Genomic DNA, 24,576 nt, shown 5'->3' with positions numbered 1-24,576 from the left:
ACATTTTCAACCTTTTGTTCCATTTTTGTTTGCACTGACTCATTTTTTCTGATCTGTTTATATAGTACATTTTCCCATATTTCCTCTTGTGTTTTTAAGACTATTAAAGAATGAGTATTCATTTTAGCTAAGCTTCTTAGGCCAAATTCTGTGATGCTTCTTAAACCTGTTAGATTCAAGGCAATTTCTGATGCACTCTTAAAGAAACAGTTCAGTGGAAACATTAAGCTAGGTAATATAGATAGACTGCAAAAATGTAATCTATAAAGGCTGAAGTGGGCAGATGTCTAACATAATAGCCAGAACACTACTTCCTGCTTTCGGTTCTCTAAGCTGTTAGCAGTCAGTAACGAATCAGTGACTTGAGGAGGGAGGGCATGGGGGACGTAAATGTTCTGTTTGTTTGCTGTTGAATCTGACCTACATGCTGAACAGTTATGTTGCATGTGTCACTGATTAACTAAGAGGTTAAAGAGCTGAAAGCAGGAAGTAGTGTTCTGGCTATTATGTTAGACATCTCCAGCCTTTAAAGATTACATTTTTGCCTAACTAACTATATTAGAAATATTTTTTATTTTGTGCAGTCTGTCAGTTTTACCCAGTGTCGTGAAGTGTGAAGTAGTGACAAAAATCTTCATTGTATTTTATTTGCCTCTATTTTTTGAGAAATAGCCTAAATCCTGATGTGTTACCATGTTTTTTTCCAAATCTCAATTTTTTTTTTTTTATAAATCTGTGTTTAGAGACAGAAGTGGAAAGTGTCCCCTCCCCCCACCAGTTAAATCATGAGTAAATGATTAACCTTTACAGCTAGGACTTCTGCCGTGCTTATCTCATCCCTCATCTTCTAATTGGAAGAGGTTTAAGCTGGTGAACAAACATTGGTTATATTTTAACGGGAGAAAATTACTTTATTTTGACATTAAAGTTTTATAAAAGGCTAATACAGGAAATATCACTGCCACAGATTCATCACTTCACCTTTAATAATTAGAACCCTGAGGACTCAGCACCTGGTTTTACCATGTCCCTCTTGTCTCTGGTGGGTTGAAATATAAATGGTCCATTAATCAAAGAACTGTAATCTTTAATATATTTATAAATGTATTTATTATTATAATAATAAATATATATATATAATATATATTATATAATACAGTATTATAATATCATTTTTTATAATTTATTTTTTTTCTCTATAATAAAACAGAACCTTTTAATAGTTACTAAGAATCTATATCTATATTTTCAGAAAACCCCAGGTCCTGAGCATTCTGGACAATAGGCCCTATGCTCATAGCTAAACTCAGAGGTTACTGGTGGCCACACATGGCCTCATTTAGGCTAGGGAGCACCAATTGTCAGCAACAGTGGTGGCATGCATTGCTAATTAGTGATGAGCAAATCTGAGCAAAAAAAATTGTGCAACAAATGCGCTTTGTAGATTTTTAGAATTTTTGGGGGAAGAATCCTCAAAATGCATTTTTCGCGCAACTTTTTTGACACCCACGACTGTTTTTGTCGTACGCATCTTATTTTGCCACGACCAATTTGATGTGGCCATGCCCATTTTACCACACCCAATTTGACATGACCACACCCAACGTCTTTTTTCGTCATCTGTGGTTTTATTTTTTCGCAACCAAGCCCATTTTGACGCGATCACACCTATTTTGACGCAACCACTCCTATTTTGACGTGGCCACGCCCAACTTGACGCAACTGTGCCCAATATGATGCAACTGCAACTTTTTTTTGACACACAATGATTTATCAATGGCGAAATGCGGAAATTCGCTGTGAATCCATGCCTGCCGAAAAAATTCACTCATCACTATTGCTAATATAATAAGAGCCACATTAGTGTAAGAAGCAACACCTCCTACTTGTTACTGGGTACTAGGGCAGAACTAAGACCCATATCTCTAAAGTATAGTGGATAGGAAGCACTGAATAAAAATAAAAATAAAAAAATAAACAACACAATTTGTAAGGAAGAGAAACTTTACTTGGAGTGCTCTAATCAGCTTGTGCGCCAAAGTCGTTAGTACTCATTTCACCCTATAAAATTAAGATTTTTTTTTTTAATTAAATACTAATCTGGTTGCAGTTTATAAATGATGTCCTTGAAGTATGTACATTCTCCAATCCTCTGGATACTCTGGTCCCCCTGCCCTAGATCAAAAGTGTTGGTAAATAACATGTAAAATGTCACAACTGGGGAGATGCTCTTGGAGAATAAAGTACATTACCTACCTATCTCTTTAACAGCTCGGAGAAAAATTTGAATTCAACTGTCAAGATTGCGTTTGTCAAGAAGACAGCTTTGGCATTGTTTGCAAAGAAAAAATCTGCCCAGAAGTAAAAACGGAAGTACTTTGTACTTTGGACGGTTTCTATCCTGTGACACAAATCGACCCCAACAATCACTGTTGTAAAGAGACTGTTTGCAGTAAGTGCATCAGATAGTTATATTTATTTTCAAACATAACATTAATTTGTGTTTTATGGGAAGTGAAAGTTTATTAACATAAGCATATGATATAATAGCCTAGTGTTATCCAATGTTTGAGAGGCATTTAATATTATATAATTTGTACTTCACCAATAAAGTCATACACTGCCTCTCAGAAATTCATTCAAGAAAATAACTTGCAATCAGTTCAGCCCTGCTAGCTGGATTTTTGAGATGTGTCCCTGAATTTTCAAGTGATCTCATCATCCTATGTTGGTTGGTGTGTCCCTCTGCTTCCTTGATAACATACAGCACTCCTGGCCTTGCTAGTGTGTTGCTTCACAGGGTTACAGTGCAATGCCCATTTGGACACAGGTAGCCTCAGCACAGGCATCATCAAAAGTATATTTCTATTTTGCACGTGGGCCCTTTAATTGGTTGCCTGTTTCCTGTTCCTTTTGGCATCAATTTACTATTCTGCCTCCCTGCAGGATTATTGGAGTAATCAGTGAGAAGGATACAGACGTTATAGCATTCCCTACATTAAAAAAGTGAACAAGAGGTTCCCGAAACATCTGTATCCTTCTCACTGATTTCTTCAATAAACCTGCATGGAGGCAGTTTTTTTGCACCTACTGAATCGTAAGTGACTTCCTTTTTTGTATTTTGCACTTAATATGTTTATAGCCGGAAGCCACGGCTTTTAGGAATACGCACTCCAAGTTAACTTTACTATAGACTCTATGTTGGATAGCACAATCAATTTTTTCTTTTTCAATTTACTATTCTGTTTCTGCCATCAAGCAGACTTTTGTTTCATTGGTTACTACTCAAGCAAATTCTAATGGTTTTTCCTCTGTTTTTGACTGTTCCCAACCAAGATTTTGACCTCATCCTTCTTTGTTCTTTGCATTCTCTTGATGACTTCTGACATGAGTAGGTTTCCAGATAGTACCTTAGCAGAAAGTTCAGGGGCCCCAAGAAAGTGCTGGTGAAGACCAAAGCCACTCCTCAGGGTTTAACATAGTTATTCCAACTATAATCTCATAGTGACCTTAAAGAATAAGTAAAACTTTTTTCTATCAGTAAAATTACTCTAAATAGCCTTCAGAATTACCTACCTTTGCCCCAGCATTCTCTCTGACCTGGTTCCTCAGTCAGAAGGTGTTCATTTTTCTTTGCTTCCTTGTGCAGAGTGAAGCCCCGCTCCCACTTCCTGTTCAGTTCTCTCTTCAATTTGACTACTGTTGTTGACCTGGAGAGCCTTCTGCGCATGCCTGGAGGCAGCAGAAGCCAGTCTGTGCATTAGCAGGGTTCCTGTTCCTGAACAGGAAGTGGGGGAGGGGCTTCACTCTGCACAAGGAAGCAAAGAAAAACGAACACCTTCTGACTGATGAACCAGGTCAGAGAGAAGGCTGGGACAAAGGTAGGTAATTCTGGAGGCTGTTTAGAGTAATTTTACTGATAGAAAAAAAGGTTTACTTATTCTTTAATAAGAATATTATTTAAGTGAACTATTTTTCTGTTTCTTTAAAGTATGTGACAACAGACTGTGCCCGGAGGTATTCCCAGAATGTGAAATTGGCTATGAAGTTGTTAGTGAATATGTCAATGGAAGCTGCTGTCCTCAATATAAATGTGGTAAGTACTGAGTTTTTGAAAATATTTCTTTTGCAACGATAAACCTGTTAAAGGTTCCCTTCTCCCATTAATGACATACATTTGTAATGACTGCAATGAGTTCATTAGTACCAACCCAACACACATTTTTTTTATTATAAAAAGCTAAAACCTCACAGTGACCTTCCTTAGAATATTAATTGTGAATATTTTTGCTTTATTCTTTGTAGTGTGTAACAGCAATCTGTGCGTGATGGCATTTCCAACATGTCAAACTGGATATGAAGTTGTGGGTGAATATGTTAAAGGGCAATGCTGTCCTTATTATAAATGTGGTAAGTACTTAGTGTTACACCATATTTGTTCTGAAAAGATAAATGGTCAATTTGGTATAATGTATATGACTACTTTGAGCAGTCAAACACCATTTTTGTGTATTGGACGTTAAAGCACAGTGGCAGCGCTCTTACACCCCTTAACCTTGAAGCATTTCTTGTGTCTTAGACATTAAACCATTTTATGGTTCAGTACAAAGGCGTTAGCAAAATACATAATATCAATGCATTACTTGGTTGACTTCAGTTCTAATTCTTCTTAAGTACTTTTCTATTCACTCTTCCATGCTTTGCCAATATCAAGGGACACATTTACTAATCAATTTTGAGATAAATTTGACAGGTTTGATCTGTTGAGTACCATTGAGTCCTATGGAGGCTTAGAATAGTAGAGGAATAGAATAGTCTAATATCTCGCCTGGAATACTGTAACTCCCTGTTAATTGGCCTTCCCCTCCAAAGACTGTCCCCTCTCCAGCCCATAATGAATACTGCTGCCAGGCTCATACACCTCTCCAACCGCTCCTCCTCTGCCGTGCCACTCTGCCAATCTCTACTCTGGCTTCCCCTACCATCCAGGATAAAATTCAAACTAATGACCCTCACATTTAAAGCAGTTCATAACTCTGCCCCACCCTACATCTCTGAACTCATCTCTAGGTACCATCCAACCCGCTTGTTACGCTCCTCTACTGACCTGCTCCTCAACTCCTCTCTCATTCCCTCCTCACACACTCGCATTCAAGACTTTGCAAGGGCTGCCCCCCTTCTCTGGAATTCGCTCCCACAAACTGTCAGACTTTCTCCCAATCTCTCTGCCTTCAAGAGATCTCTAAAAACACATTTATTCAGAGAAGCTTACCCTAATCTAGTTTAGCAACACCCTGTGCCCCACCTCTCACAACTCTGGTCATGCCCATTCCCACACCTTGTGTCTCAACCCTTTCTCCTTGTAGATTGTAAGCTCTTTTGGGCAGGGCCCTCTTCACCTCTTGTATCGGTTATTGATTGCTTTATATGTTACTCTGTATGTCCAATGTATGAAACCCACTTATTGTACAGCGCTGCGGAATATGTTGGCGCTTTATAAATAAATGTTAATAATAATAAATAATAAATAGTCAGTGGCAGCCTGTCCTTGACACATTTTCAAGGGCAAATTAATCCCCTCATTGTTTTCAGTGTCACCCAACTTCAAGGGGAACTTAACCCCTCATTATTTTTTATTTGACACTTTTCAAGGGGAAGTTAATGCTATCAGTGTTTTCACTTTCAGTTTCAAGTGAAACGTAAACACATTATTGTTTTCTAAGAGTGCCAATGCTCCTAAAATGGCTGCTGGAGCAATTCCTGTTTGGGGAAAATAAAGAGGATTCGTGGAAATGAATGTCCTTTTAAATTTAAATTTTTCAAGTTTTACCAATGTTTTCAACTCGAACAATTCAGGATTTTAAAATGTAAACTCGAAATTTTTACGAACGAACGATTCAAGCATTATCGTGACATTTTTAAAAATACAGCAATGATCGAGTTTAATTCAAATTTATATGATGTTGAGTTTATATGACTTTCGAGGCCAGAACAAAAACGAATTTTAGTTATTTTTTGGCCCTTTTTGTCATTGCTACCATTTCCCTACTAGTAAAAACCAAGGTGTCAAAGCTGAAATCTCCTAGTGGCCACTTCAAATATTTTATAACAACTTTTTTCTGTTTTTTTTTTTAAGCGTGCAACTTGAAGCTGTGTCCGACCGTTCAGCTAGACTGTATGATTGGCTATGAAGTTGTTAGTGAACATGTCGAAGAAAGTTGCTGTCCTCATAATAAATGTGGTAAGTACTGAGTTTTAGAACATATTCAAAGTTTCTTAATGCAACTGATGAAAGGAGAAGGACAGGCAGAATCACTGGAGGGGCCTAACTGATAAAGCCAATGATGATCATTCATTTACAATGACTAATAAATTTGACAGTTGCAAAATTTTTGCCGTGAAAGCTAAAATCTCTGTGACCCTACTTAAAATACTTAAGTGAACCTTTTTGCTGTTTCTTTGAAGTGTGTAACGTCAGCCTGTGTCCGAAACCATTGCTAAAATGTCAGATTGGTTATGAAGTTGTAAGTGAATATGTTGATGGACAATGCTGCCCTAGTTATAATTGTGGTAAGTACTGAGATTTTTATTTTTTGTTTTGCCAATATTGGTAATGTCATTGATTTGTTTTGAAAAAGGTTGAAATATAGTAAATATTTCTTCTGTATGGCAATAGCACCACTGTGTTTGGTGGGTCATTTCAGTCTGTACAATTATTTATAGATAGTGATGAGCAAATTTTTTCACCAGGCATGGATTTGCAATGAATTTCCGCATTTCGTCATTGACGTATTTATTTGCAAAACTTCTTCCAAAATTTGTGCAGAAAAATTTGTTGCGCGTCAAAAAAAGTCGGGGTTGCATCAAATTTGGCACGGTTGCATCAAAAAAGACGTGGGTGACAAAAAAAGTTACGCCACAAATGCGTTTTGCTTATGGCGAAGCGATATGGGACATATTCACTCATCACTATTTATAGATACTGGAGGTCATTTATTTATCACCCCACAGTGGGCTAAGTGCAATTTCAAATGCAATGGATGTTTTTTTTACCCACAATTCAGCATTTAGAAGTTAAAACTACTAATCCAAATATGCCAGCTGAAAGGGCTGCAGGGACAGGGATGAGATGAGGCAGCCCAAGAGAAAACCAGCATGGCTAATGTTGCTTATTGTACCACTAAATGTATTCATATTTTCAAGATTAGAATGGAAACTTGACTATAGGTTTATAAAATGTCACTGAAACACTGTACGGACCAGATGGTACAGCTGTCCTGGAAATCTAAAGATCCATTTCACATAAAGGCTATTCTTAAATAGCATTAGATGTATTTATATGTAAAGGCTTGTGGGTTGGGCCCACTGCTTCTAATGGTCAATAGGAACTAATTTCATACGGACTTAGAAATACAACCAGTTCCAATATGTTGAATTATTGTTATATAAGATGGGTAATTCTGAGATATCTACTGTACATATATTAAAGACAGATACATTGCTTTGTGGCTATCTTGAAAACATAATAGGATCATTTATAAACAAATGGTACCTGTATATGGTATTTCACTTTACACACCCACATGAACTCCAACGCCATGCTAGTTACCCTGACCTTATGTCTCAGCCCTCTCTTTTAGAATGTAAGCTCTTGCAAGCAGGGTCCTACCCCTAGGGGGAGATTTACTAATCCACGAATCCCGAAAGGGAAAAAATCTGATTGTAAACAAAAATTTTGCAACTTTTTCGTCGCCGTCTGGATTTTTGTTCATATTTGTCGACTTTTTCATCGCCGCCGCAACTTTATTGTAAATGCGACGTAAAAGTTGCGTAAAATATACGAAAAAGTCGTGGAACATACGAAAAAGTTGCAAAAATACATTCGGACGCCTTCGGACCGTTCATGGATTGGTAAATCTCCCCCCTAGTCTCCAATCCTCATCCAATGTAACTGCTAACCATTTTTATTAATTGTTTATATGTACATGTTAACTGTTATGTCTTTTGTACCCCCCTATTCTGTAAAGGGCCTCGTAAATTGATGGCGCTATATAAATAATAATAATAATCCTTCTTCTCTGTTAAATGTATGGCTCCAATTCTTAATACAGCAATAATGTCTTGTTACAAATAAAAAACAAACAAAATATACACTATCAACTGCATTGCTTGGTTGACTTTAGTGCTAATTCTTCTTAAGTACCTATCTATTAACTGTTCCATGCTTTGCTCAGTACCATTGAGTCCTATGGAGGCTTAGAATAGTCGGGAACTTAATCCCCTTATTATTTTCTATTTGACACTTTTAAAGGGGAAGTTAATCCCATCACTGTTTTCAAGTTCACCCACTTTCAAATGAAACTTAAACGCATTATTGTTTTCCAAGAGCGCCATGCTCCTAAAATGGCCGCTGAGCAATTCTGTTTGGGAAAAATAAATGGAGGATTCATGGAAACGAACACCAATTTAAAGTTAAATATTTCGAGTGTTAACTCGAAAATTGAGGATTTTCAAATGTAAACTCGAAATTTTCGTACGAGCGATTCAAGCATTATTGTGACATTTTATAAATACAGCAATGATCAAGTTTAATTCAAATTTATACCATGTCGAGTTTATATGACCAGAACCAAAAATGAATCCATCAATAAATTTATCAGTTGCACAAACAAGTGCATTTTTTGTCTTTAATTTTTGTTGTGAAAGATAAAATCTCAGTGACCCGACTTAAATTAATTAAGTGGAACTTTTTGTTTCTTTGAAGTGTGTAACGTCAGCCTGTGCCCAAAACCAGTGCCAATATGTGACGTTGGTTATGAAGTTGTAGGTGAATATGTTGATGGACACTGCTGCCCTAATTATAATTGTGGTAAGTACTGAGATTTTTTTTGTTTTGCCAATATTGGTAATGCCATCGATTTGCTGGCATTAAATATAGTAAATATTTCTGCTGTAGGGCAATATCACCACTGTGTTTGGTGGGTCATATCAGTCTGTACAATTATTTATACAGTAGATAGTGATGAGCAAATTTTTTCACCAGGCATGGATTTGCAGCAAAATTCCTATGGAGGCTTAGAATAGTAGAGGAATAGAACAGTCAGACAGCCCTGTCCTTGACACATTTTCAAGGAGAAGTCAATCCCCTCGTTGGTTTCAGTTTCACCCATCTTCAAGGGGAACTTAATCCCCTCATTGTTTTCAGTTTCACCCAGCTTCAAAGTGGAACTTAACAACCTCATTATTTTCTATTTGACACTTTTCAAAGGGAAGTTAATCCCATCATTGCTTTCACTTTCACCCAGTTTCAAGTGAAACTTAAACACATTATTGTTTTTAAAGAGTACCAATGTTCCTAAAATGGCTGCTGGAGCAATTCCTGTTTGGGAAAAAAGTATTCATGGAAATGAACAAAATTCGGGATTTTCAAATGTAATCTCAAAACTTTCATATGAATGATTCAAGCATTATCGGGACATTTTATAAATACAGAAATGATTGAGTTTAATTCAAATTTATACCATGTCAAGTTTATATGACTTTCAAGGCCAGAACAAAAACAAATTTTAGTAAATGTGCTCCCTAGTATTTGGTCATTTTTGTCACTGCTACCATTTCCCTACTAGTAACAACCAAGGTGTCAAAGCTGAAATCTCCTAGTGACCACTGTGACACTATGGTAGGTAGGCAGGCATGCAGAGGATCTGGAGCATAAGAGACAAGGACACCGAGCATTCTATCCAAAATCATAGAATACAATAAAGGCAACTCATTGATGCAATGGCGAAAGATTGAAAATGTATGGTCTGGAGGAATCCTGGAATCTCTGCCTTGGAGACAAAAAGTAATAGTAACCGATCCAATCCAAGGTAACGGGCTAATAGAAACATGCATAAAAATATGGTCTGAAACTAAAAATAAATATAACTTAGCCCCATACCCATCACCATTAATGCCCTTGGTTAACAATGCCGATTTCATCCCTGGGACTATAGATAAGGGATATGTAACTGCCTTTGTTATACAAAACCTAAGACTGGCACACTTAATGAAATCAACAAATGGGAAAGAACCGGCCATACACCAAAACAAAGCAAACTGGGCTCAAATTGACCATTGGAGATATAGACAAATACTTACCTGGATGAGAGCCAATGCACTCAGCGATTCAACCACGTCTAGAGAACTGACAAAGTTTGAAACCCTGTGTGCATTATTCTTTCCAATACGACATAGCCTAGCTACTCTATATAAAATACTCCTAGAGGAAAAATACAAAGCATTACCTAAATATACCAAGGCATGGGAACGAAAGCTTAATATAACAATAACAGAAGAGGTTTGGAAACAAATTTTCAGAACTATAGCGAAAGGCTCAGTGAGCAGTAGATTCCAGGAGGCCTCCTATAAATTAATATCCAGGTGGTATAGAACGCCAGTAGTACTACATAAAATGGGACTGATGTCAAATGATATTTGTTGGAGGTGTAACCAATCAAAAGGAACGTTAGAACATATATGGCTGACATGTACAAAACTTACCCTGTTCTGGAACCAAGTGGAGGAGATCTGCGAGGAAGTCACAGGAAGCCAGATAAACACAAATGCTCCAGCGATACTCCTTTTTCACCGATATGAACCTGCAGATTGGACTAAAAAAGATCTCACACTAAAACTACTCATGACACCCAAGTCCACAATACCAGTACACTGGCGTTCAGACAAAATTCCTACAAAAGATCAGTGGTTTAAGGTAATCAATTAGAGATAAATATCAGGATCACCTAGCAGTCTGGCTACCCTGGAAAGAATATATCAACAAAAAGACACAAACAGAGAATAGGTAATACCAACAGGGCAAATAGAACCATAAATACAATAAATACCAAGACACAACCGAAATAGCACAAAAAGAGTAAAAGCTGAAAAAGATTAGTACACAACTACCGAATGTATAAGTTCTTTTTTATTGTTGGAATGTATAAAAATATGATGTTTAACTGAAATAATATGAACAACAAATGTACAGGTATAAATAGAAAGTACATGGAAATAAGAAGGAAACTAATGTACAAAATGTATCTTTCTTTGATGTTTTTTGTCTAAATAAAACTTGAATAGAAAAAAAAAAAAAAAAGAGACAAGGACACCACTTCTTCAGGCAAAACACAGGTTTACTTAGGGCCAATTCATCCCAACATAAACATAAGTCAGTTCACAAACAGTTCAGGGTTATGATTTGTCCCTCCTTCAGGGCTCTCACCTTCCAGGGTAACTTACTCTCAGGCTTCACCTTAAGCCTTGCTGACTCCTCTTAGCTCTCATCCGCCTGGTCATGACTCCCTCTGCTCCTTGCAGTGGCAGGAGCCCCCCCCCAGCTCCTCTGGGAGTTCCTAACACAGACAGCCTTCCTGCCCTGTGCCCCGCTCTGAGAGTGACCTTTTGAGTCAAGAAACAACCTCCAACTCAACCCCCTGTGTAATCCCACAGCCCTTTTATTTGCTGCTCACCTGCAGCCTAACCAGGCAGTTACTTACAGCTGGCCAAACGAAAACATTAACTGGAGTTCGGAATGGAGGGTCTTTCAAGTTTTTCAAGTTTTCAAGTTTTATTGTCATGTACAAATAACAATGAAGCATCATTACCGTAATGAAATTTTTTTGACCCGTGTTCCTCCCAACTTTACATAGACAAAAGAAAAATACATATATGAAATATAATAAAAGTGTGCAATAAAGGTACAAGTATTTACAATAAAAAAATGCAATGAAATATTTGAAATATCAAATATTTTCCTGCTCTCCCTCCATTTACTACAGGGACCAATTAATTTGGCTTCTCCTAAGCCAGTAATTTAAACACAGCATTACCTGCTGCAAAACCAGGCATTTTACCTGGTGCCACTTGTATCCCACCTTTAACCCTGATGGAAACCACACCAAATAAGGATCTTTTCCATTGCATCTCCCACACTAATGAAAATATTTTGAAACCATTTTTTTCTGTTTTTTTAAGTGTGCAACATGAAGCTGTGTCCGACCATAGTGCTAGACTGTATGATTGGCTATGAAGTTGTTAGTGAACATGTCCAAGGAAGTTGCTGTCCTCATAAAATATGTGGTAAGTACTGAGTTTTAGAACATATTTCTTCTGCAAAGTTTCTTAATGCAACCGATGAAAGGACAAAGAAAGGCAGAATCACTGGAGGGGCCTAACTGATAAAGCAGATGAAGACCATTCATTTTCAATGACTAATAAATTCATCGGTTGCAAAATTTTTGCTGTGAAAGTTAAAATCTGTGTGACCCTACTTAAAATACTTGAGTGAACTATTTTGTTGTTTCTTTGAAGTGTGTAATGTCAGCCAGTGCCCGAAACCATTGGCAAAATGTGACACTGGTTATGAAGTTGTAGGTGAATATGTTGATGGACACTGCTGCCCTAGTTATAATTGTGGTAAGTAATGAGATTTTTTTGGTTTTGCCAATATTGTTAAAGCCATTGATTTGTTGGCATTAAATATAGTAAATATTTCTGCTGTAGGGCAATATCACCACTGTGTTTGGTGGGTCATTTCAGTCTGTTCAATTATTTATAGATACTGGGGGTCATTTAAGTATCCACGCCACAGTGGGCTAAGTGCAATTTCAAATGCAATGGATATTTGTTTTTTACCCACAATGCAGCATTTCTCTCATGAAGGTTGTCACCTTGGGGGTTAAGCTTTTTTGCTGTCAAGATTGGCCAATTGCAATTGCAAGCCAAGATTCACAAAGCTGCACTTGCAATTCACTTGCATTGGATGCAAAAAGGGTTGAAAAGTGTGAGAGATTAATGCATGTGATTGGTTCATAAGTGGAAGCAACTCCAGGGTTCCCCTACATATATAGACACAATTGCATTAAAATGGGAGCAAACTGTGCCAAGCACAACTATATGAAAGAGCGAGGAGTGCAGTTTGACTCAATTACGTTTAATGAAAAGGAATTTATGTTTTGTTAGTTGATAACCCCTGCTGTTTCTCTACTAGTTTTGGTAAAGACCAAATAAAAAAACCTACATGATCAAGCCATTGGTTGCAACAAAAAAACAATTTTTTTTTTATCCTGCTGTCAAAGATAATATTATATAGTGACCCTACAATATCTAAACAAGACTTTTTGCTATTTCTTTAAAGTGTGTAACAGCAGCCTGTGCACAAACACCTTGCCAAAATGTGACCTTGGATCTGAAGTTGTGGCTGAATATATTGATGGTTACTGCTGTCCTCATTTTAAATGTGGTAAGTACTGAGATTTAGACCATATGTGTTCTGGAGAAATTGGTATTGCAATTAATTTGATGACATTCACAGACAGACTGGCAAAGATCAAATCAGAAAATCCAGGATTTCCAGTTCAGATTTAAGCACAGTTAGAAAGTGTTTTTCTTATTGTCGGGAAAGCTTTATCAGTGCAGATTAATGTGCCCATTTGGCAGAATTTTTTTTAGTATTAGAGCAGTCAAATTACATTCTTCTCTACAGAGGCAGCACTGAGCTATTAAACTACAAATCATTACTACCCATGATATAGATACTAATGATGCCCCAAATCCAGGATTCGGTTCGGTATTTGCCCAGGATTCGGCCTTTTTTGGCAGGGTTTGAATTCGGCCTAATCCACAGTCCTGGATGCTAAATAGGATTCGGATTCGGATTCGGTTCGGTTGTATTCGGCCAAATCCCTAACAATGGATTCGGGGGTTCGGCCGAATTTAAAAAACTGGGTTTGGTACATCCCTAATAGATACATGTGCTTTTACATAGCATATTGTGATTTTTAAAGGGATCCTGTCAGAATTTTTGTTTAATTAATTCTACCATTTAACTATTTCATTCTAGAACCAAAAAATGTATTTTTGTTAGTCATTGTGTCTGATCTTTTGCCTTCAGAAAGAGCCAGCACTTTATAATGCAACTGCTTTCAGGCAAGCTTTTGTTTCTCCTACTCAGTGTAACTGGGGGAGTCATGGTCAGACATGAGTGTGTTACTACTGGATGCTAGTCTTATATCTGCCACTAGGTGGGGCATGAGAACATTTTCATCAATTTGTTGGTCAGGGATCGGTTGTTTTGTTAACTTCCCATTGTTCTGCTGATGGGGGGAAAGGGAGGAGGGTGATATCTCTACAACTTGCAGCGCAGCAGTAACATGTGACTGAAATCTATCAGAGCACAAGTCACATGGCTGAGGGCACCTGGGAAACTAAGAATATGTTTAGTTTCACAGCGTATGTAATAATTTGATATAAAAAAAATCTGTTTGCTCTTGAAAAGGGATTTCATTGCAGGATTCTGCTGGAGCAGCACTATTAACAGATGCATTTTTTAAAAAAACATAACAGAACCCTTTTAAAATAGCAAAGTTGTTTACATTTCAACACTCTCGTGAGGTTAAATTATGATTATTAATATGTGTATTGATTTACTTACCTGTTTCAACTATTGGTTGGGTGCTAGCAAACCTTTCAACCATGTAAACTGGAGGCCAACCATAGCAAAAGTAAATCAGTTCGCAATTGTTTGAGGATACTGTTAACCCATACCAAACTTGGCATCACACACTCACTGCGTATGTCTCCCTCGTTCCTACATTTTACTGTACTCTAATAAACTATCTATAGCTGTTCATTATTGGAGGTCTGAACAGCCTACACACACCTCACTTATAAATCCAGTCAATTAAACATCATCTGAAAGAAAATATTTATGTAACTATTAACTCTCTATTTAGTTTAAAAACGGAGTTTTTAAATCTTAGATATGCAGAATCTTACCTTTGAATTAATCTCACAGGAGTAAACGTTTGTACATACTTATTATGTTGTTTTTTCTTTTTTAGCTCCTAAAAAGGTCTGTGTGTATGGAAATGCTGAATACCAGGTTAGTAGTAATTTGGCAGATAGAGTGTATAAATTATTGTTATTTATGATGTGTGAATAAATAATTCAGACAGTCATAGTCATGGTTAGCGATGAGCAAATTTTTTTGCCAGGCATGGATTCGCAGCGAATTTCCACATTGGTGAATTGTTTCACGAAACTTTAGTGAAATCTGCCGCAAAAAAATCTGGTTTTGGTCGCATTGAAATAGGCACAGTCGCATAAAAATGGGCGCATTCACATCACAATTAGGTGTGGTCATGTAAAAATAGGCACGATCATGGCAAAAAAGACACGTGCGACAAAAAAAAGACGCATACGGTTTTGCGGTCAGCAAAAAATTTGTTGGCAGGCAAAAAAAGATGCAGTTGCGTCAAACTAGACACACTGGTGTTAAAATGGCCACGGTTGCGTAAAAAAAAGGCGCGCTAGGGGCAAAAAAAGATGCAAGCAACAAAAGCGCTTCACTGATTTTCGCTCATTTTTCAGCAAAGCAAAACAGGACAGATTCCCTCATCACTAGTCATAAGTAACTTATTGCTGCAGAACAAAAGAAATATGGACTAAATGGAAAATTTGAGGGATACATACTCTACATAAGATTTGAAAGCATTTTGGGTGCCAGGGAGGATCAATAATAAACAAGGAAAAAGAACAGAAACAAGGGGAGAGGAAAGACAGCGTTTCCGCCATTGACCAAAGTTTATGTCTATTTATTTCTGTAGCAGACAACTTGCCATTTAACATAGACTTATTTTGTCCATGATATGACATGATGTTTCAGGATTCAAGTTGAGTATTATAATGTGTATTTTATATATTTACATCTTCAGTTTCTTTAACCACTTTGCAGCTTGGATCACCAGTGTACTCAGACCCTGGCAGCTGCCAAATTTGTGTGTGCTCAGAGGATTCTACTAACAACAATGTGTTAAATATTTCTTGCCATCCACTCCCCTGCAGTGTGCACTGTCCAGATGTAAGTCCATTATCCATCAACTGTTTTCATACTAGCCTGCATTAGTCACATCACATCATTTATGAAATAATAATAATTATTATTATTTGTAATTTTGTATTATTATTATTATTATTATTAGTAGTAGTAGTAGTAGTAGTAGTAGTAGTAGTAGTAGTAGTAGTATTTGTATTATTATTATTATTTGTATAAGAAATGTGCTCAAAACATTGTCTTAAAAATGATATATGTTTTATATCATTCAAAAGGGATACAAGCTAAGGAATGACCCAGGACAGTGCTGCGGAGTATGTGAACAAACCCATTGTGTCATGAAAAATGGTAATTCAACTGAGCTCTTAGAAGTAAGTTCAGCTCACAAAAAATTAGAAACACAAAAGAATTGTCTGGAATTTGAATTGGCCCCAAAGATCAACACTTAGGGGCAGATTTACTAATCCACGAATCCGAATCCCGAAAGGGAAAAAAATCTTATTGGACTTTTTCGGATATTTTCTGCGACTTTTTCGTCTCCATCGTGAAAAATTTGGATTGGTTTTTCCGCCGTTTACTATCGCTCAATACGGAAAAATTGTGGCGCTGATGAAATAGTCACGCAGAAGATGATAAAGTTGCGATGGTGACAAAAAAGTAGCGACAAATACGAAAAAATCACGGCGGCGGCGAAAAAGTCGCAAAATTTTCGTTTCCAATACGTTCTTTTCCCTTTTGGGATTCGGATTCGTGGATTAGTAAATCTGCCCCTTAGATTTAATAATACTAGTACAGGTATGGGACCTGTTATCCAGAATGCTCCGGACCTGGGGTTCTCCGGATAAGGGATCTTTCCGTAATTAGTATCTCCATAACTTAAGTCTTCTAAAAATAATTTAAATATGGAATAAACCCAATAGGGCTGTTCTGCCTCCAATAAGGATTAATTATATCTTAGTTGGGATCAAGTACAGGTACTGTTTTATTATTACAGAGAAAAGGGAACCATTTAACCATTAAATAAACCCAATAGGACTGTTCTGCCCCAATAAGGGGTAATTATATCTTAGTTGGGATCAAGTACAGGTACTGTTTTATTATTACAGAGAAAAAGGAATCATTTAACCATTAAATAAACCCAATAGGGCTGTTCTGCCCCAATAAGGGGTAATTATATCTTAGTTGGGATCAAGTACAGGTACTGTTTTATTATTACAGAGAAAAGGGAATCATTTAACCATTAAATAAACCCAATAGGACTGTTCTGCCCCCAATAAGGGGTAATTATATCTTAGTTGGGATCAAGTACAGGTACTGTTTTATTATTACAGAGAAAAGGGAATCATTTAACCATGAAATAAACCCAATAGGGCTGTTCTGCCCCAATAAGGGGTAATTATATCTTAGTTGGGATCAAGTACAAGGTACTGTTTTATTATTACAGAGAAAAGGGAATCATTTAACCATTAAATAAACCCAATAGGACTGTTCTGCCCCCAATAAGGGGTAATTATATCTTAGTTGGGATCAAGTACAGGTACTGTTTTATTATTACAGAGAAAAGGGAATCATTTAACCATTAAATAAACCCAATAGGACTGTTCTGCCCCCAATAAGGGGTAATTATATCTTAGTTGGGATCAAGTACAGGTACTGTTTTATTATTACAGAGAAAAGGGAATCATTTAACCATTAAATAAACCCAATAGGACTGTTCTGCCCCCAATAAGGGGTAATTATATCTTAGTTGGGATCAAGTACAGGTACTGTTTTATTATTACAGAGAAAAGGGAATCATTTAACCATTAAATAAACCCAATAGGACTGTTCTGCCCCAATAAGGGGTAATTATATCTTAGTTGGGATCAAGTACAGGTACTGTTTTATTATTACAGAGAAAAGGGAATCATTTAACCATTAAATAAACCCAATAGGGCTGTTCTGCCCCCAATAAGGGGTAATTATATCTTAGTTGGGATCAAGTACAGGTACTGTTTTATTATTATTATAGAGAAAATGGAAATTGTTTTTAAAAATTTGAATTATATGCTTATTTGTCTTTCTTCCTTTCTGTAATTTGTAACTTTCTGGATAACGGGTTACAAGTAACATCTCCTAATCCTAATAAATATACCACTTAAAATGCAATACAATTTTTTTTAAAAAAATAGGTGGGCTGCATCATAATGGGTGTGGTCGTGGCAAATTGGTCGTGCAACACCTCAGGGTCAGACGGGCCCCACACCCCCCAAGATGCCCACCCAACCGTATCACCCGCACCCCCCACAGGGGCCCCCGCTGTGCCCCTCTAACCCACAGCATTGACCCCCATCACCTGTCCCACATCCCCCCCCCGAGTGTGCGTAAGAGTCACTCATCACTATTCATTTGGTTTTCCTTTTCTTTTGGTTAGTTTATATTGATATCGATATTGATTTGATATGAAAAAATATATTCTTGGTTATGTACAATATGGTTTAAAATGAAATAAAAATTATAGAAAAAAGTAAGTTCAGCCAAAGAATAAAGTATATATGTTTATAAGACCCTAATGCTGCAATTTAAGTCATAACGGGTGCCCAAAGACTAATAACCAATAGCAAATGATAAGATTTCAAGGTCAGTTATCCATAAATCTCACTCAATGCTATGTCTTGTATTAACTGGGTTTCTTTCCCAGAATTCTTTCTGATCTTCATTTTAGCGAAAATGTGTGAGGCTGTCAGTTTTATTTAATTGTATTTTAAATGTATTTCTCTAAAATGCTTTAGTTGTAAATGAGTGTGGCAGGATAATGCTACAACATTCTGTCAATTTACTATTTTTACATTTTTCTTGTAATTTAGCCAGGGGAGACTCGACCTTTGAATGATAACTGTACATTATACAGTTGCACTATGGAAGACAACCAGATAATCCAGTTTATCCACAAAATTGCCTGTCCACCATATTTTGAAGAAGATTGTGAACCTGTAAGTAGACCAGATGGGTGTCACATGATGCTGGACATCACTTATTTTACTTTGTTATAAACCTTATTTTACAAATGCAGTTCAATGTAGGGCTCTTAATGAACAAGGAAGAATATATATATTTCTTGAGCTAAATAGGGCAAACAGGGAAACTAAAGCTACTCCATGTTGGTGCATGTAAGGTTGATACATAGATTACCAGTAGTTTCCATTTCCTTGTTTGCCCTGTTTAACTTTAGATTGATAATAAATAAGGAAACATATTTGAACAAGTCCTTTTCATTGAACTTATTTGAATAGGGAGGCCTCTTTGATTCTGTTTTTTTAATATCCTTTGGTACCATGCTTGCGATCTACTGTGTAAGACCTGACCTGAAATCCAATTATGTTCCTACCTACCCCTACCCCCTCCCTCCGCTGCAATAACTCACTGTATTAGTTAACTCCAGTATTAGTTAACTCCAGTATTACATGTATTTCAATCCATCAAAAAACAACAAAAAGACTTCTTACATGCAATGCCTAATGCATTTCATGCTTACCCAGCACTTATTAATAGGCACCAAGGGTGCCTATGATTAAGTGCCCCTTGATGGGGTTTGATTTCTTTATATATATATATATATATATATCTATCTATATATATATATATATATATATATATATATATATATATATATATATATATATATCTTGTCAATGTCCCCCCCCCTTGTTGCCTATGATTAAGTTCTGTGTAAGCATGAAACGCGTTAAGCATTGCATGAAAGAGGCATGGATTGAAATACACGTACAATATTTCTTACTTATCATGAGTGGTGTTTGAGCTTCATATTGTGTACAGTAGTTTTACCCTTTTGGTCACCATACCATGTATCATACCACTATATACTTTTTGCCCATTTTTACTTTTGAGTTCCAGGCACCTTCATTACTCTGACATTTTGAGATCATGTAGAAGTCAATGGCAGATGTCCCTCTTACAAGTGGAAGATTATTCTTTGCTTCATGGTTTGCTTCATGGAAGTTTAAAATAAAAACAATCAGGGCAGTGCTTATTGCTTGTTTTTTGTTTTTTTTTAAGAAGTACAGGTATAGGATCCATTATCCGGAAACCCGTTATCCAGAAAACTCAGAATTACAGAAAGAATGTCTCCCATTGACTCTGTTTTAATCAAATAATTCAGATTTTTTAAATTGATTTCTTTTTTCTCTATGAAAAGAAAACTGTACCTTGTGTTTGATCTCAAAGAAGATATCATTAATCCTTATGGGGTACCCATTCCTACTGGGTTTAATTAATGTTTTATTGATTTTTTAATAGACAAGGTATGAAGATCCAAATTACGGAAAGATCCCTTATCTGGCAAAAACTTGGTCCCGAGCATTCTGGATAATGGGTCTTATACCTGTATACTCAATAATTTTCACATGATCTGGTAACCTTAGGCTATGTTAGTGTAAGGGCCAGGAGTAGAGCCAGGGATAGTTGAATTTATTTACTACTCTGAGGCAGAAAAGGAGATCAGTGTAAACTATGGATAGAAGACTAACCTTACCATTATCTACATTGATATCTACAGTATTTACAAGGAAGATATTTTTAGACTTGGAGTGGGTGAATTATTCATTTTCTAATTGCTTTTAAGCTCAATTAAGATTTTTCGCAATTGCAGTTATTTCTTTTTGATAGCAATATGTACAAAAATACTCGTAGCCAAAAAATTCCATTCCATTGGTTGCAGAAAGAAAACTTTATAACATTGATCTCTATAGAAGCTCACCAAATTTTAGTGGGAAAATTTCTTCATTTTTGAGATTTTTTTCAGTTGCTCTACTATTAAAAACTAACTTTTCGTTTGTTAGGTATCTTTTGATATAACTTAAACACAGGTGCTAGTTCTACAAAATAAACGTGAAATTGTGTTTGTAATTTGATTTAAAATTCATCAAAATATTGATCAGAAGTATAGAGTTTTTCAATATACAACTTTTATTATTCCTTGCAGGGAACTATTCATCTGGAACCAAATGGATGTTGTAAAATATGTAAGTATTTGTTTATTATTATTATATAGTTTAACAGACCAAGAATATTATAGAATCTGTCATTAGTGATTTATCAAATAGCCACACAATAAAATGGTTACTCTAGACATACACATATTTCATATGTAAGGCCTCAGACTAACAACTCATCGCTATTGATGAGGACATTCTTCTCAGGCATGAATTTGCAGCAAATTTCCGCATTTTGCCATTGGCGAATTGTTTCGCGAATCTTCCACAAAAATTTGCAGCTGAAAAATTCGTTGTACGTAAAACAAAAATTGTGATCTCGTTAAATTGGGCGAGTCAAAATGGCCACCACCGCATCAAAATAGCTATGGTCATGTCAAAAAAGACACGTGTGACAAAAAAAAAGATGCGGGCGACAAAAAAGTCGGATTAATATAGTGTTTATATACCCTAGTGTTTATTTTAATTGTTCATCACTGTTTTATGGTGATATTTCTTTTCATCAGGTATTCCACGGAACCAGTCATGCAAGTTACAAAAATACAATGATTATCTATCTTATCAGAATTGCAAAACACGTACTACGGTGGAACTGTTTCGGTGTCAAGGGTCTTGTGAAGCCTATTCTATGTAAGTGCAACTTTAATAATTAGTTTGCTTATATTTGCTCTTTACTGAAACTTCATACTTTAAGGTAAATCGTGTTGCAAATAATGTCTAGCCTATCATCTACTGTATCTATCTATCTATCTATCTATCATCTATTTATCTATTCATCTATTTATCTATCTATCTATCTATCTATCTATCAATCATCTATTTATCTATCTATCATCTATCTATCTACAGATGGAGTGCTATGTATGCCCAGAGAGTTATTATTTTTTAAGTTGCCCTTCCCAGGAGTTTATTTTATTTGATATGATTTAGAACAAAATTTGTCAATAGTGATGAGCGAATCTGTTCCGTTTCGTTTTGCCGAAATGGCAGAAAATCTGTGACAAATGTATGCGTTACGCCATTGAAAATTCACCATGTGTCAAAAAATTGTCATCTGCATAAAAATCTTTTCACATTTTTAAATGCGCGCAACAAATTTTTTTACAGCAGGCAAAATTTTTTTGACACTTGAATTATTTCGCAGTGCATTGTATTGCCTATTTCGCAAAAAAAAAAAAAAAAATCCGGCACTGGCGAAACGCATTCATTTGCCTGGCAAATTATTTCTCCCATCACTATTTATCTATTTATATTTGGCCATCTTAATCAGATTTTACACATAATATATGTAACAATTTATAATATCCACTTTGGCAGTTAAAAAATATAAATAATATATAATAAAACTTTTTCCATATTTTGCATTTTTTTCAAAATTGATTTTTTCAAAGCTCATTTATTTGAAATATATCGAAACAATCCTAAAAATGTGACAACTAAACCGTGGTGAGATTTTATGTAAATCAATGGGATGTGTATTTTTAACATTATTATCAGTGATAATAATAATAATAAAAATTAGCGAATCTTTGAAAAGATTAGGGAAACAGCAAAAAATTTGCAAAATCTTGCTCGGCAAAACAATTGTTGAACAAGTAAAAAAATGTGAAAAAAAAACTTTTTTGTCGTGCAAGACTTTTTTTTTTTGAAACGCAACTTTTTTTTGATGCAACAATTTTTTGATCTGGATGATAATTTTTTGATGCTCAGCTAATTTTTTCACGGCAAATTATTATTTTGCCCATCACTAATTATTATATTTATATTTTGCAAGTTTAAATTTGTAAAAATTAATAGAACATGTGATTTTTTTTTCCACAATAAAGTCTTTCCTACTCAGATTTTAAAATATAAACGACACTTTCAAATATACTAAAAAATGTCTCAATCAAGAAAAATCTGCAGTTGTAAATTTGCTACATTGGTCTCTCTTTAGGGACATTTTTATTTGCAATTTTAGAGAAGAAAAAACCTTGCATAAGTGTGACAATATGTGATCATGATTTTTTTCTACAATCTCATTTTCAATGTTTGTTAATAGTGATGAGCGAAACCCGTTTGTTGCGCGACTTTCTTGTGGCCGGCATCTTTTTTGACCCAATTGCGCCTATTTTGATTCACCCGTGCCCAATTTGACAAGATTTGAACTTTTTTTGACGTGCAACAAATTTTGAGTTAATGTCTAATTGTTGTTCATGGAGAAACCTTTACAGCAGAACGCTACTGTGATTGGAAATGAAATAGAAACATTGATTAATTTTTTTAAATGAAAATATTTTATATTGATTTCTATAACAATTTGTCAGGTTTTAACTTGCAAGATTTTTATGGTAACATTTTCTTGGTCACAATTTGTTGGAGCTCGAGCTTTCAAATCCAGTGCAAGGTGACTATTTAAATAAACATTGTAATAATGGGATTTTTTTAAAAACTACTTTTCAGGTACCCACATTTGTCTAGACATGTAATACGTAAGTGTTCCTGCTGCGTAGAGTCGAAGACGAAGCAGAAAACTGCACACATGGATTGTACTGATGGAAATAGTATTAACTTTAAATACATTGATGTGGACGAATGTCAATGTCTGGAAACCAGTTGTAATGATGAAGAGTAACATGTATGTTCTTCAGCAGAACAGAGAAAATCACAGTATATCATAATATTGTGGAACAAAAAAATAAATAAATATACTGACTATTTAGACAGCTGGCATTGTTATTTTCTTTAAATAAAGAATTTTCAAGCAATTAATTTCATTTGTAAATATATCCGTTCTTGAAATGTAAAACTAGTATTCAATGGAGTATTTTGCTGAGCAGTAGCAGTTGTTACCCAAGTGGAAAATAAAGATCTGTGCAAATTTACAAATGTCTCTCACAAACAAAAATTATTTTGAAAAATATATTTGGCTGATTCCATCAAATATATGGTGTAAAAAGGGGTGTCAAATAAAAAGGGCTATTTATTAAGCTGTTTTGTTTTCCACACTCTTGGTTTAACATCATCCATCACCATTTTTTAAACCAGCAGACAGAAGCCATTACCAAGCTAAAACTGATAATACTTATATGGATACTCACTTTGGTACATAGAACTTAACAATTTGGCATGATATTGTAGTTACTTATGGGGGCTGCCATATTTGTGCAGCAGTAGTCCATTAGCATTAGAGGTTATAACTGACAGGCTGAGGAGGGACACTCAGAATACAGTCAGGTTTAGGAACCTCAAGTAACAGTTACTTACAAAAGCAGCCCTATCAGTAAAAAGTGATTAACATGACCTATAGGTACCTTTTAGGGGCACATTTACTAAGCAATTTTGAGATAGTCAGATTTTTTTCTTACTTCTAGATAATTTTGAGATTTACGAACTCGATGTTTCATTATTGTTCCCAAACAAATCTGTGTTTTTCAAAAATTTCGCCATTGGCAAATTATTTCACGAAGCGGGTGACAAAATTCAGCACATAAAAATTCGCAAAAAAATTGTCACGCATGTAAAAATGATGTGCGTTAATAAAAAATTGTTGCACGCATAGTCTTTTTTTATATTTTTTTGGCTCACAACATTTTCACGTTTTTGAAAACATTTACAAATTTTTGAGGCGAAGCCTCCAACAGCCAATTAGATTTTACATGTTGACTTTCAATGGGGAAATTCAACCTGCTGCCATTCTCACAGTACTAACAACAGGGTCCCCAGTTGTTC

At 35.8% G+C, this 24,576-nt stretch overlaps 1 protein-coding gene across 1 annotated transcript; it reads left to right on the top strand.

The window, feature by feature from the left end:
• The first annotated feature begins 1,024 nt into the window (after positions 1 to 1,024).
• Positions 1,025 to 23,616, top strand: LOC105947063 (intestinal mucin-like protein). Its single transcript, XM_031901316.1, has 17 exons — positions 1,025 to 1,042; positions 2,272 to 2,452; positions 3,992 to 4,096; positions 4,306 to 4,410; positions 6,137 to 6,241; positions 6,466 to 6,570; positions 8,765 to 8,869; positions 12,016 to 12,120; positions 12,352 to 12,456; positions 13,178 to 13,282; positions 14,883 to 14,923; positions 15,776 to 15,901; positions 16,150 to 16,245; positions 18,721 to 18,846; positions 20,856 to 20,895; positions 21,372 to 21,495; positions 23,308 to 23,616. Exons 1-17 carry the CDS (start codon positions 1,025 to 1,027, stop codon positions 23,477 to 23,479), a joined length of 1,764 nt encoding a protein of 587 aa, XP_031757176.1. The 3' UTR covers positions 23,480 to 23,616.
• Positions 23,617 to 24,576: the final 960 nt, after the last annotated feature.

Source organism: Xenopus tropicalis, chromosome 4, assembly GCF_000004195.4.
Source record: "Xenopus tropicalis strain Nigerian chromosome 4, UCB_Xtro_10.0, whole genome shotgun sequence".
Taxonomy (NCBI): domain Eukaryota; kingdom Metazoa; phylum Chordata; class Amphibia; order Anura; family Pipidae; genus Xenopus; species Xenopus tropicalis.
Note: the sequence above shows the minus strand (reverse complement) of the source record. Positions and strands in the feature narration are given on the sequence as shown.